The sequence below is a fragment of the Carettochelys insculpta genome, chromosome 25 (genome assembly GCF_033958435.1).
Source record: "Carettochelys insculpta isolate YL-2023 chromosome 25, ASM3395843v1, whole genome shotgun sequence".
NCBI lineage: Eukaryota > Metazoa > Chordata > Testudines > Carettochelyidae > Carettochelys > Carettochelys insculpta.
In genome coordinates, this window is record NC_134161.1 from 8,214,187 (window position 1) to 8,228,522 (window position 14,336).

Genomic DNA, 14,336 nt, shown 5'->3' on the forward strand with positions numbered 1-14,336 from the left:
CAGCATTTGTGCCCTTTTTGGCCACTTCCCTCATCCCAGTTGTGAACAAAGCTGACAGCTCCAAACCCATCTGCGCTAACAAGAGGAGCCATTAGGCAGAAGCCGAGGAGAGAAATAGCTTTAATAAACAACATGATTGCTATATTTTTAATACATTTTAAACACGAGGGAGAGTTTTGCATAAATACGCAGATCCTTTAGAATCCGTGCTTGTCTGAGAGCTCTGCAGTAAAATTTGGATGGCCTGGAAACCCCTGCTAGTTCTACAGCTGTGTTCCAGTTCCATGAAGTTGACTGACATGATGAAGATTTTGCCATCGGTGGGCAGTTGCTGTTTTGGTTTGCAGTGGTATTGTAGCCATATTGGCACCAGGACTTTAGAGAGCTTTGTGGAGCTTGAAAGTTCATCTCCGTCACCCAATCGAAGCTGGTGCAATAAAAGCTATCCCCTCACCCGCCTCGTGTCTCTGTTCAGGTTTGGAGGCAGGCCCATTTTCCATGATGCAAAAAACTTTTGGCTTGTTGAACAAACCTGATGAATGGTCCAATCACAGTTTTCACACACCCGGGACCTGCATGCAGGGAACTGTATTTAAACGTGCTGCTGTGATACCATACCACGGGAAAAAGAGTCATTCTACATAAAAGCCAGTGACTGGAGGCATCCCGGGGTTCTCTGTTAATTAGTGTTGTCAGATCAAGTAAATAGCCAAATATTTTGTCATGCTTTTGCCTAATAGCTAGTTCTGCACAACAGCGCTGACAGTCGCCGCTGGCACTGGGAGAAGGTGGGGGGCGCAGCTCCATGCCCCAGAAGGGGCATGGCCAAGGGCAGAAGGGGTGGGGCCAGACTGCAGCACTGCCCACCTGCCCCTTCCTCACAGCTGCACATAGTGGCACAGCAGCACTGCCAGGGCAATTCAGAGGGGCCTGGAGCTCCAGCAGCCACCGCTGCCAGTGAAGTCCCGTGAGCTTCTTCCTGGACCTGAGTTGTGCTGCCTTCTTCTCTCTCACAAACCCTCACCATCAGCAAGGCCTGTACAGACCACATTTTGACTTGAATGATTGCTGGTCACTGCTGTTTTCTCCTCAGCGTACCCATGGAGAAACAGAGGCAGCGTCGCGTGACTCACATGGCCGATTCCAATGAAGCAGCATGCATGGAATTTCCAGGGTGGAGAGTCCGATAGCAGAGCACAAAGCGAATGGGATCCAGCGAAGATCCCGTCAGAGCCGTCTGAAGAACCAAGGCAGTCTGAAAATCCCACCCTGCTGGGATCAATAGGTGGAGTCTGAAAACGACAACCCTTCCAACCACAGGTTGTACACCATTGCCCAGCTTTTGGAGGCTCCTCACTCCTCCCATTGGAGTTGAGCTTTTCAAACAGCCCACCAGCGAGAGGTGATCAGTTACTCCAGAAGATGCTGACAAGGCTTTGAAGACAACCGAGAGCCTGGCTGCCGTCAACTGCTTCGTCAGAATGTTTGGTGGCCTTTAACCATTCCTTGTCAGAAGCCTGTCAAGGTGACTATTCTGCACAATACGGCTGCATATTCCAGTGGCAGCAGAATTCCTCATCTTCGCTTCTACCTCTCAGCAGGATGAGGCAGCCCTGGCCTACGCCTCTTAGCTGGGAATCAGGCCAGTTCCCAGAGGGTGTTAAAAGGCTAGGCAAGGCTCAGATCCACTCAAGCCTTCCAAGCAGGCTCATCCTGCTGCCCCTGCTCCGTGCCCAGAATCTCCCTGCCAGGCCTCTCCCATTCTCCCAAATAGCGTTCCCAGTAAACTGAGCACATGGGCAGCCACCCAGGAGAGACCCAGATGCTGCCCAGCTAATTAACAGAGCCCCCACAGCCAGCAGCCTGCTGCGTGTCCATGGGTGGTGCACATCTACACATGCCTCGTTCACAGAACAAAATGTATTCCACACAGGGATGGAAAAAAATAGAGGGACCACGGTCCCCAAACCATGTCTCCCTCCCACTCCTGAGTGGTTGAGCTTTCTGCCAGATGAAACATCCCAGCTCACCAGCCTCGCCAATTCATCTGGATCCCATCCAACTGTGGAGCCCAGTTTCTGCCTTCTTACAGTCCAGCTGGGCACCTCTCACGAAGCAGTGCTCATCCAGGTTTCTGAAATCCGCTGTTAAACGTGCTTTCCATTCTTGGTGTGTTCAAGTGGGAATCAAGGGTCCTCAAACCCCAACAGCAGTAAAAGGCTTTGAGATCAGAATAGCTCTAATGGGCTGCTGATTATGCTCCAATTTACCTCTTTTCAGCCAACCATGGGAGACATTCCCACATTATTATATATTGAATAAATGAATGAATGCTTAAATGAATAGTTAGAAATCGTTTAAGTAAACCCACCGCTGGGGAGCAAACACTTGTGTCCTGGAGACAAACTTCTCCCAAGGGTCAAATTATCTGACTTCTGTCTAGTGTTGTTTAAAGCATCCTGGTTGCCTTTGGAATAGGCAGGCTCATGCTCTCTGCCCATGTCTGTCTCTTTCAGCCACAGGGGCGTCCAGCTTATCAGCTTTGAGAGGAAATGCACCAGAATTTAAAGCCAATCCAGATTTCAGCTCGCAAACAAATTAGAGTCTCTTTAGATTCTCCAACTTCTTGTTGCTTTTGGGCAGGAGAACCAAGGCTTTCAGTGTTTTTAATAATGCACTGAACACATTTCTATATCGAGTTTAACTTGTGGAAATATTCCCCCTGGACACATGCGAGTCCTCTGTTCACAAGATGCCTGATAAGGCCCCAGCTCATTAGTATGTCTCCAAGATCAGGAGAACTGACGGGCTGACTTTGTACATTTCATTTTTGCTTTTTCCCATTTAAAAATCAGTGTAATATCTCTGTGAGGTTTCGATTAATCCCTGGGAACTGGGATGTGGCACTTGAAAGGGGAAAGAAAGGGCATGTGGTATAGATGACCCCTACAAGAGGAAGAAAAAATGAATGGGGGATGAATGGCAAGATGGGGATTAGAACCCCCCCGCAACTCCCCTAGACACCATATTCTCTCCCTGAGTGGGTGTGTCCCTTATATGCAGAAATGCTTCCATGCCTTGACACAGACTGGTGGGATGGGAGAGCGGTGCCTAACTGGTGAGTTGATGAGATGCAAATGAGCTACCAGCTGACAGAACCGAAACCCTCTGCAATTACTGCCACTTCAACCCATCAAACCTTTTTAGCATATAAATGGCTAAGCAGCTGCCCGGGGACCTGTGCGCCTCCTGGCTCCGTGCCCCATGCTCTCCCAGCCTCTGATGAAGAGTCTGGGCCTGATCCTGCAAAAGAATGAGTGCCTTCATTTTCCGTGGACTTCCCTATGTTCTGATGATACTTCGCACCTGACGAGAGGCACTGAACAAAGGATTGTACACATCTGGGAGGTTATTGCTGCAGCTGGGGAGAGGGCCAAGGGAGGGCAGTTACTTCCCCAGCTAAGGAATGGGCCTCTCTGGAGAATGAGCTGGGTGTGGAGGTTCTCATCTGACTAGGAAATGGGCAGGGGTTGCCCCAGCAGGAGAGGAGCCAGGGAGGACCCCAGCAGGGAGGGAGGCTGTGTAGCCTGAGGGAGGGTCCGTCTAGCTGGGGAGTGGCCAGGGCGACCTTCAGGTTTGTGATGTGTGTCTGTAAGTCGTGTAGGTTTAATAGGTATCCTTCCACACATTGCCTGCCAGCCCCTCTGAGCATGCTTGTCTTTTGGTGGCTGTGAGCCTAGTGTCCTGCAAACAGGGTTCTTCCAGAATCCCTTAGGAGTGACAGGCTGGGCAGATTTCTGCATGTTTCTGTTCTGCAAGAGATGCTAATCCCCTCGCTAGGCTGATCAGGAGCCATTTGCCAAGGGCCTAATTATATCTCCTGCTGGAACCTTCCCGTCCCTGTTAGCATCAACAGGGCTCTTCAAACGCAAACTCAGTGAGAAATAATTGTGCTGCTCACTTTCAGGGGTGTGAGTGAGGAGCGTGTGGTGGCAGGGGAGACAAATGAGCTCAGCATGGCGTTGCCTGCTCGTCAAAGATCAGAGGAAATCTGCCTTCATTGTTCTGGAGGTGCCTAGCAGCTTCAAGACATCCACATTCAGGGACAGCTTTGCCTTGGTTTCTAGTTGGATGGATGAAGAAGATGGCCAGTAGGAGGAACAGTGCTTGTTGTCTCAAGAGATTACAGAATGGTCTCACCCCAGCATCTCTGCCTGGCATCATCTGCTGCTCAGGCCTGGGGGGAGCCCGGGAAAAGGCAATTGGGTAGAGCAGTTTTTTATCACATCGTGCTTTCAGGAGTTGGGAAGCACAGGGTCTATCAGCCAGGGGAGTAGAACACATTGAAGAAGTAAAACTAGAACACCATGTTTCTCTAGTTAGCTGGTGGCCATTTTCTACAGAGATGATAAATCTTTGCAAGTGTTACACATCCTGATAGCTAATTCAGGAGACTTTCTCAGCCTCGGGAAGTGAAGGCAGCATGCAGCCATGGATGTCGTCTTACAAATTCAGATGCTCTGTCTGGATATACAGTATTTGTATCACAATAATGCCTTGAGGCCTAACAGAGATCAGGGCCTTAGTGTATAGATATCCCATGAAAGAGGCCGTCCTTGCCCTCAACGAGTTCACAAGCTAAACAGACAAGAGACATAAGAAGGGCAATTATCCCCATTGGACAGAGGGGAAAACTGAGGCCTAGATTAAGTAACTTGCCCCAGGCCACAGGAGGAGCCTGTAGCAGAGCCAGAAATTGAATCCAGGTCTCCTGAGTCTTTGTCTTGTAAGGGTACATCTATGCAGCCTGTGGCAGTGAGCCTTCCAGCCTGGGTCAACAGACTCAGGAGCGTGGCACTCACTCTCCATGCTATGTAGACATTGCAACCAAGAGTGGAACAGGGGCACTGAAGCCTAGGGAAGGAGGATAGTTTTCTGAGGTGTATTGGAGAGACTTTGGTGGTGATTCTTATTTTTATATATATATATATGTATATATATCCATCCATCCCCACGCACTCTAGCTGGCTAGCTAAATAATTAAAATTACTTTGCTTCTGCATTGGAGAGAGAAAAAACATCTGAGAGCCTAAATAATCTACTGGTACCTTAAACTTCAAGAACACTGGGCATTGTGAGGAGTCAGTTAGTGTCATTACTGTGCCATCCAGAGAGTCAGTACCAAACGCTGCACAGTTTGGGAATAATCTTAGCATATCAATATACAGTATTTAGCCTCAGCGTTCTGCAACAAGAAGGGTCAAATCATCTGTCATGCCAGAGGAGGAGAAGGCAGTCAATTACAGAATGCCAGCAAGGGAGGGAAGAATCTGACAGGAGCTAGAGTTGTTAAAATTAAAGATAATCTGTCACTAATCTCTGTGTTTCAGATCTGACAAAATAAGGTGTCACTGAGGATAGATTGCTATCTTAGAGAAGCAAGAGAGGAGGGAGTGTTGTCTAGTAGTTACAACAGGTGACTGGCACCTTGTGATAAAGGCCAGTGCAACTGAAAACCAGTGTGTTACACCAGGGAAGCTGGGGTTTAAAGGCTTGATCCTTCATGGATAGAGGTAAATGACAAAACTCTTATGGACTTCAGCACAGCTTCTACCTTAGACTGATTGCATCCATTTCAGCATTTCTATGCTAGCAGGTTGCGCAGCTGTAATTAGTTGATTTTGAATTAATCCGAGGTTAGTTTTCTAACAGAGATCAACAAGGTCTAGATGCCAAGGACTCCTGGGTTCTATTCCCAGCTTGTTCTCTGTGACCTGATGCCCATGACTGTGCCTCAGTCTCCCCATCTGTCAGGCAAGGCTGACAGCCCTTCCTGGCCTCATGGAGGAGCTGTGAGCTTTAATGAGTTGGTGGGTGTGACTCTCACTGAAATTCTCGTGTGGCAAGTGCTTTTCCCAGAGCAGCATTAATGTGGTGGTAGTCCCAGAGGGTGAACTTTCCCTGTGCTACCTGCGGTACAGGTACTGCATGGGTGATTGCATCCTGCCACGTGTTTCCTCTATTCCCTCTCCAACCGAGATGTGCCACCTCTAAAGGAGGAGAGGGGAAATTTCTTCTGTATGGCTCTGATACGGGGCATCCCAAGAACTTGCTGCCCACCACCTGGACTCAGCTTGCCTTAAGAAAATATGTGGCTGGAAGGGAAGAGCAGTGAGTTTGGCCCATCAAGGACTGCCTAAAGAGGCATCACGTGAACAGTTGCAGGCAGAGCTGGCGAGGGTTGCTCTTTTGAGGACTGGGAGCAAGCAGAGGCCAAACAGGCCAAATAAAAAAGCTGGTTGCTGCTATTAGGGGCCAATTCTGGATGAAGGCAGGTCAGGGAAGCACGTCTTGCCCTGCACTACCCAACTTAACCTAACCTGGCTCGATCAGAGGCCCAACACTGAGAGCACTGGCCTTGGGTTTCTAGGAAGGACTATTGTGTATGTTATGAGCTTTAACACTTAGGTGACTATTTTGCATTCAGCCTTACAGGATCAAGTTTTCAAGTACATAAGAGGTTGTTACAAGAAGGAGGGACTAAAACTGGTCTCTTTAATTTCTGGGGATAGGACAAGAACCAATGGTCTTAAATTGAAGCAAGGGAGGTTTCAGTTAGACATTAGGAAAAACTTCCTAAGTGTTGAAGTAGTTAAGCCCTGGAATGAACTGCCTGGAGAGGTGGTGGAATCTCCATCCCTGGAGATATTTAAGAGCTATTTAGACAATCACCAGCAAGGGATGTTCTAGATAATACTTGGTCCTGCCATGAGTGCAGGGTACTGGGCTGGTTGACCTCTTAAAGTCCCTTCCAGTCCTAAGATTGTATGATTAATTAGGTTTTTGGCAAACCTGCTCTATAGGATCCGGGGAGCCCTTTGACAGGCCCAGTCACTCTGTTACCTCTGTGCAGGAACTTCAGGTTGAGGTAGTTACCAGGGCCTTGGTACAAGAAAGGTAACCTGCCTCAACAAGGTCAAGGGACTTACTCCACAGTCTGCTGCAGTGTGCTGAGGGCTGGGGACCTAAGAAGGCACAGAGAGCTTCCCCGAGGGAAAGAAACACTGCCAAAGCCAAGGGTAGAATGGATAAGACCTGTGGGCTGGGATTCTGCTGGAGGCCAGAAGAAGCAGTCTCCATGTCGTAGTGCCAGGTAGGATTTATGTCTCTGTTCCATGGCCTTGGACAGGACATACATTTTAATAGGGTAACACAGAAGTTTGGATGGAGTGACTCTGGATAGAAGTGTTGGGGTTGGTTAACGTAAGGGCTGTAGCTTGGAGGTTAATTAACCTCCAGACCAGGCAGCAACACTGGCAGGTTCCTGGGGAGATCAGCCATCGTGCAGTGCTTCTGAGGCTCTGGGTTAGTGTGTAGATCAGGAGTTAAGGTGGAGCAGCATGGTAGGTTGAAAGGCACTGGCATTAGCACTGTACCAGTGGGGTCTGATATCTAGTTATGCAGGCCAGGCAGCCGCGATACTACTTCATGGAGAGTTTATCTTCAAAGGACCTCCTCGTACTTGACCCTGACTGGAGCATTTTGACACCCATTGAGTCAATCGCGTATTGTCACAGAGCACTATTACCAAAAGGGATGAGAGTCTGGTCCCCTGCGCTCACGGCAAGACCGAGCACCATCTAGATCATCTCTGACAGGTGTTTCTCTAACCTGCTCTTAAATACGTCTAACAATGGAGATTCCGTAACCTCCCAAGGCAATTTATTCCAGTGCTTAACCTCACCCTGACAGGAATTTTTAATTAATGTCCAACCTAAACCTCCCTTGCTGCAATTATAAGCCCACTGCTTCTTGTCCTACTCTTAGAGGTGAAGGAGAATAACTTATTGTGATCCCCTTCAGATGTATAGCTGGGAGGGTAAATCACCTGCGCAAGCTTACCTGGTAAATCAGTGGCAGAGCGAGGAACTGAAATCCTGAGGCAAAATCCTGGTGGGGACAACGCCTCATGGGTTCTACCAGTCGGAAGAGAGGGGAGGATGAATCAAAGGTGAGAGAAGAGCATTAATACCGCCTAACTACTTTGGGCCAAAACCACAGTGCCTTGTTTCAACTGGGATTGTGTTGTGGGATAGCTTTAGGAGTGTCATTATTTTGTGTTGAGTACACACCCAGCTGTAGTCCAGGTGCCTCAAACAGCAATAAGCACCGCATGCCCTGACTGTACTCCTCTGCAAATCAGGCCGCTGGTTGTGATCACTTTGTCGATGCCTGCATCCATCACCAGCAATTTGAATGTGGGTAGCTCTTAGCACCATGGCTTGAGCAGCGTGTGCCAAGGCCACCTACCAGTGGAATAATCTCAGTGCCATAATGTTGCTGGGGTGCACTGTAAAGGTAATGGAGCATTAATAAATACTTTTCACTGGGCTGTCCTGATGGTTGTCAGTCACACGAGCCATATGGTGGGTGCATATGGTAATTCGCTCTGTAAATTTCATTATTCGCCTCTTTACCTCCACAGATTGGCCACTGGCATGTTTCTGAAGGTCTTACCATGGACAACAGAATCTTTTCCACCAACATATCAGATAGCCTCTTCAACACCACTTTGATTGTCACTACCATCCTGGTAAGTGAGGCGGGTCCTGACAGCTCCTCTCAGCACTTCTCCAATGTCTAGATGTCAGTCTCTACCAGCCAGGATATTATTCCCTTCTTCCACCCCTCCTCTGCCCCTCTGCATTCAGTGCTGCACGCTGATTTCATAAAGAGCAAACGATCAAATCTCTAATTACAGCACTGAGGACAATTTATGACAGTGTAATTAAACTTAAGTTGATGTTTCATATGGAAATGATATTTGATGAGTTCAGAAGCAGCTGAGGAGAGGGCTGTGATGGGGATAAGTTGCAATTTTAAACTCATTTCCGAGTGTTCTTCTTGTTCCGGATACAGCTGCTAGATGGGGCAGGAGAGTTATCCCCTTCTCTCCATAAAAATTACTGAAAATGATTCAGATGAAGATAATTGAAATAGGCTGGGACTGTAAAGGTGCAGCCACCACCATCCTTACCCCCATCTTTCCTGTCCCCCACCCCCAGGAATCTTGCCCAGGGTCTACTACCCCATTGAGCAGGTCTCTTGCTGATCACATATATAAACCTGTGAAATGTGTGAGGAGCCAGTTTTGTGGGTCCAGCTGAGCTATACGCAGGGGATCGCCATCCCACACTCACCACGCAGAGTGCAGCCACTGCCTCCTGGCCAGTGGAGGCCCACTTTTTTGTGGGCAGCTGAGAGGCCTACAGCCACCCATGGAGAAGCAGAGCTCAACAGGCCAGGGGGCAGCAGTGGAGCTCTGCATGGTGAATGCCAGGTGGGGAAGGGAAGCTGCAGGGAGGTGATCTGTCTTTCTTTCTGCTGTCCACCACCTGTCCCTTGTCCCAGGTAATCCCTCGCCTGGCTGGTCGGGAAAGGGGCTGGGTTCAGGGGGTGGACAGAGCAGTGAGGGGGTGGAGCCAGCAGCAGGGGGGTTGCCCTGGACCCCAGCCCCCCTCCCCCCCCCCCAGGACAGCCCTGACATCACCTCAGAATTTACCTAGGCAAGCAGAATCTGCCACTGTTGCTTGAATCCTGCTTACACCCCCATGCCCCAAGGTCAAAGGATAGAGCAGGACAGATGATCTGGCCAGCACCTTTAGCCAGAGCCCCCACCTCCCATGACCTGCCTTCACCGGCCCCACTTATTGGTTCACACTAAATGCAGCGCTGTGATGATCCCATGGCTAAGATGGGAATGACAGCTGCCCAGTTTCCATGCAGGAAAACCCTTATTTAATGCTGAAGTGGAACCACCAGGAGCTGGAGGGGAATGACCGCTATGAAGGGTTCTGCGTGGACATGCTGAAGGAGTTGGCGGAGATCCTGCGCTTCAACTACAAGATCCGCCTGGTTGGCGACGGGGTGTATGGCGTGCCCGAGGCAAACGGCACCTGGACGGGCATGGTCGGAGAGCTCATAGCTCGGGTGAGTGAGATGAGACTTTGTACAAGTTAAAAAACTCAACAGCAAATGGTTTCGGTACTTATACGGGTTCTTGAGAGGACGACGAATGCTGGTTTACTCAGTAAACAAGAATCTGACATGATGTTCTGTGTTAAAAGGTTTTCTGTTGGTTGGTTTGTTTGAAATTTTAAATGCATTTTAACTCAGTGTGACCTCATTCCAAGCAGTTTGAGCAGGAGCTAAGCCAGCTGGATCCTTGCCGCCTTTGTGTTAAGGAATGTGATTTAGGGGCTGGAGTACAGGCCTGAGTCTAGAGTTCTAAGTAGAGGAAGGCGGGTCAGCCCCTTCCACTCCTCCATCTTGGATCATAGGCCATTGGCAATCATTTGCCAGTGTCCCCTGTCCTGGGTGATCTTTTCCAGTTCTGACCAGGTGTATCCTGTCTTTTTAGCCTCTGCCTTCAGGTCTGTATGCCAGGTGTTTCTTGGGAGACCTCTGTTCCTTTTTCCTTGTGTGTTCCAACTTAAGGCTTGCCTTGTGACACTGGGGGTTGATTTTCTGAGGGTACGTCCAATCCATCACCATCTTCTCTTCCTGATTTCTTCTTCAGCAGGAATTTGGTGAGTCAGTTGCCACGGGTCTTGGTTGTCGATCATCTAGATGATTTTATGGAGCCAGTTATTGATAAACATCTAGGGTTTTTTTGGTTTTTTTGGTTTTTTTTTTTTTTTTGACAGTCAGTGCTCTGAATAGAGCTGGCTGAAAAATTATTGCCTTGCCCCTCCCCCAGGGAAAATTACAATTTTTCACTAGAGAAAAGCACTCTAACTGCTGCTTGGAGCTGAAGGCTAGAAGTCAGGATTTAGGGTTGAGTAGAAAAAGGCCTGGGAGTCGTGACTCCTAGATTCTGTTCTGAGCTGTGTCTGGGAATGTCCAGTGCATGGGGCAGGAAACCAGAGAGCTCTTCTGGGATGTGTTTCTAGTTTGCCAGGGACTCCATGTGTGTGCGCACTTGGGTAGTCTGTGTCACCTTTCCATCCTTCAGTCTTCTGACCAGCAAAACAGGATAATTATCCTTTTTTTTCAGAACCCTGAGGCTTAAGTAGATGTGGTTTGGAAGAGGCTCTGAAGTCCTTGGTAAAACCAGGTACATAAGAGCAAATTAGTAAGAGTGGTCCTAGTGAAGCCAGTGTTTGCACTCTAGCATGGTGCTATAAACATGCTTGTGAAAACTGGACTGCAGAACTCAGATGGTGGAAATCATCAGAGTGCCATTAAAACCAGACTGAGGTAGTTATCTGGCCCATCACTGTAGCTGATTTCTTTGCTCTCCTTGGGTTTGGCCACACACAGATTCAGTTTGCAGCAAGCTGGGCTCCTTAGCACACTTTAATTCTCTCATGTTTCAAAGTGTTGGAGGTCAGAGCACACTAACCAGTTGTTAATATGCATCAGGAGGGTGCATTCTGACAATGCGTAGTCGGTTAAATTCACACCCCAGCTTGAGGCAAACCAAAGGGTCCTAGAGACAAGCCCTTCATGTGTTTATCCTCTCAACACCATTGTCCTGGTGAAGTGGGGGAAATACAGTTATCCTGAGGCACAGAATTTAAATGATTTACCCAGGAACTTGGTGGCAGAGCAGTTCTTCCAAGCTAGCATCATTACACCTAAATCATCCATCTTCCTCACAGAGATATGGCAACTGACCCCTGCTGTGACTCTGGCTTCTTTTTTTCCTTTTTTCTCGACAATTGTTTGCAGATCCTCTGCACTGTTGGCATAGATTTTATCCCTCTCCGGCCGTGTCTACACGAGCCCCAAACTTCGAAATGGCCATTTGCATGGCCATTTCGAAGTTTACTAATGAAGCGCTGAAATACATATTCAGCGCTTCATTAGCATGCGGGCGGCCGCGGCACTTCGAAATTGACGCGCCTCGCCCTGACGGGGCTCCTTTTCGAAAGGTCCCCGCCTACTTCAAAGTCCCCTTATTCCTATGAGCAGATGGGAATAAGGGGACTTCAAAGTAGGCGGGGTCCTTTCGAAAAGGAGCCCCATCGGGACGAGCCGCACAGCGGCGAGGCGCGTCAATTTCGAAGCGCCGCGGCCGCCCGCATGCTAATGAAGTGCTGAATATGTATTTCAGCGCTTCATTAGTAAACTTTGAAATGGCCATTTGCATGGCCATTTCGAAGTTTGGGGCTCGTGTAGACATGGCCTCCCTTACTTTTCTTCTGGAAGGTGAGGAGAAAAGCGCACAAAGCAGTAAACAAAGGGAAGAAAGAAAGAAAGCCTGTTAAGTTTTTGGCCTACTAACATTGACAGCCTCTCTCTGTTAAAGGCCAACTGCTGGATTTTGGGGACATTAGTGTTTGAACCTGGTCTCCACCTCCCCACAGAAGCAAATAATTTTAAACTTATTTAACTCTCCTCCTGGACGGGTTTGGTCCTCTGCTAAGAGGACAGAACAAGAGAAAACGGAATGAAAAAGTGAAAAAGAGATATGCACGCCAGGCCTTGTTTTTTTGAGGCCATTGGAATCTTTCAGTTGCCTTCAGCAGGCTTTGGGTCAGAGCCTGTCTTCCCAGTCCTACCGCCAGTGCAGGGTTATTCCCTACAGTAGGAGGGAGCCCACCTGTGCCTGAGAAGGGGCAAGAATTCACCAGTGTACGTTACCAACAAGCCACAGTAATAGGTCAGTGGCCCGCCAGCGGCTCCCCCCTCCTGCTCACTGGAGGCCCCACCAATCAGAACCTCCAACTCCCTCCCACCCACCATGACTGGCTGTATCACAGCCATACAGGAGGCTCTGAGGGGAAGAGAGGAGGGTTCGGGATCAGCCTTAAGGAAGGGGTAGAGTTGGGGGCGTGGCCTGTGGCAGAGCTGGGGTTGAGCAGTGCCCGCCACTGCCAGCATGACCTCCCTCACCTGGTGCTATACATAATAGCATCCCCTGTCTGTGATACTGGCAAAACCATGGCTGGTTTTGTCTCAGTAGGGGACAGGGAACAAACTGCTCAAAACAGGATTGGCTGGCTTAAAACTGGACAAAGGGCCTATCTTGGCCCAATGACAATAGAAATAATAATGATAATCCACAAGAGACTGAATACTAATTCACTTGGCAGAACTCCCAGTCTAGACAGCACTCCACCTGCGTCGGTGCACGTCTCTAGCCAGACACAATTTTTCATGCATTTTTAAGACTTGGAAGGAGGCGGCATGGCAGCAGCAGTGTTATCTGCCCCCACCAGGCAGAGTCCTGAGCTGGATCCTGCCTTGGCTGGCCTGTTTCTGGTCTGCAAGACTCAGGTCTCCATGGCTCCCACCCGCTGCAGGGCAGAGGCTGGGGAGAAGAGCCCCGAGCCTTGGGGCCCAGATCCAGGAAAGGCACAGTCTGGATCTGGACCTGGACCACGGGTCAGGGGTTCCCATGACTGAGCTAGAGACTGAACTGAAACTCAGCAACTAACGATTCTGTTACTGGCCTCCTGGGTGAGCTGGGTAAGTTCCTTCACCCCTTCGTGCCTCAGTTTCCCTGTGTGTAAAATGAGGATAACACTGCTGATCTCCTGTGTAAGCAGATGAACAGTGGGATAGAGCTATGTGATCTGAACTCCTGTGTACACAAGGCCATTCGCCTAGCTTAATTTCTTCCAGGAGTTCACTGGGGTGAGCTTTACTGTACAGCTCACGCTGCTCCAGGGTAAATCATGCCTGCGCCGCAGGTCTGCAGTGGCACAGCTAACAGCAGTGGCTGAAATGCCATCATAGACAAGTCTTGAATTAAAACCACCCAGGGCCATCCCTCGCAGTTGGGGTGCCCTATGCAGAGCCAGCCCGTCAGCAGGGGCGAAGGGACAGAGAGGAGCTGAGCTCATGCCCAGCAGAGACACTGGGGCAGGAACTGGTGGAGTGGGGGAGGAGGTCAGGAGCAGGGTAGGTGGTCTGGGAGGCAGCAGGGGTGGGGCTGTCCTCTCACGCACTGGCCGATGCAGCTCTCGGGGGAAAGAGGTAGAACCACCTCCTGCACTCACTCTCCATGTTGCTCAGAGGGGGCTGGGGGGAAGAGGTGGGGTGTGGGGGCAGGAAAGCGGGGGCTTTGTGGAAGGGGTGGAGTTTGGGCAGAGTGGGCGAGGTGTCCCAGCCCCACACCCCTCTAAGGGTAGTGCTGTTGGGTGCAGCCCAGGGGAAGGGAGGGCAGCTGGGGGATTGGGCTGGCCACTGGAGACTGCAATGCTCTGTGCCACCACGTCAGTACCCCGAATTTCATGGGACCCTAAGTAGCTGCATATTTCACATATTGGGAGGGATGGCCTTTAGGCCACCACCCTCTGCTGCTCGCATCTCTTCCCGCTTGAAAG

At 49.7% G+C, this 14,336-nt stretch overlaps 1 protein-coding gene across 1 annotated transcript in view; it reads left to right on the forward strand.

Moving 5' to 3' along the window:
* Window positions 1-14,336, forward strand: part of GRIK4 (glutamate ionotropic receptor kainate type subunit 4) — a 307,225-nt gene that overhangs the window by 257,803 nt on the left and 35,086 nt on the right. Inside the window, exons 11-12 of the mRNA XM_074977213.1 lie at window positions 8,486-8,593; window positions 9,787-9,990. Coding sequence (XP_074833314.1) covers window positions 8,486-8,593; window positions 9,787-9,990 — 312 coding nt within the window. The remainder of the gene's footprint in view (window positions 1-8,485; window positions 8,594-9,786; window positions 9,991-14,336) is intronic.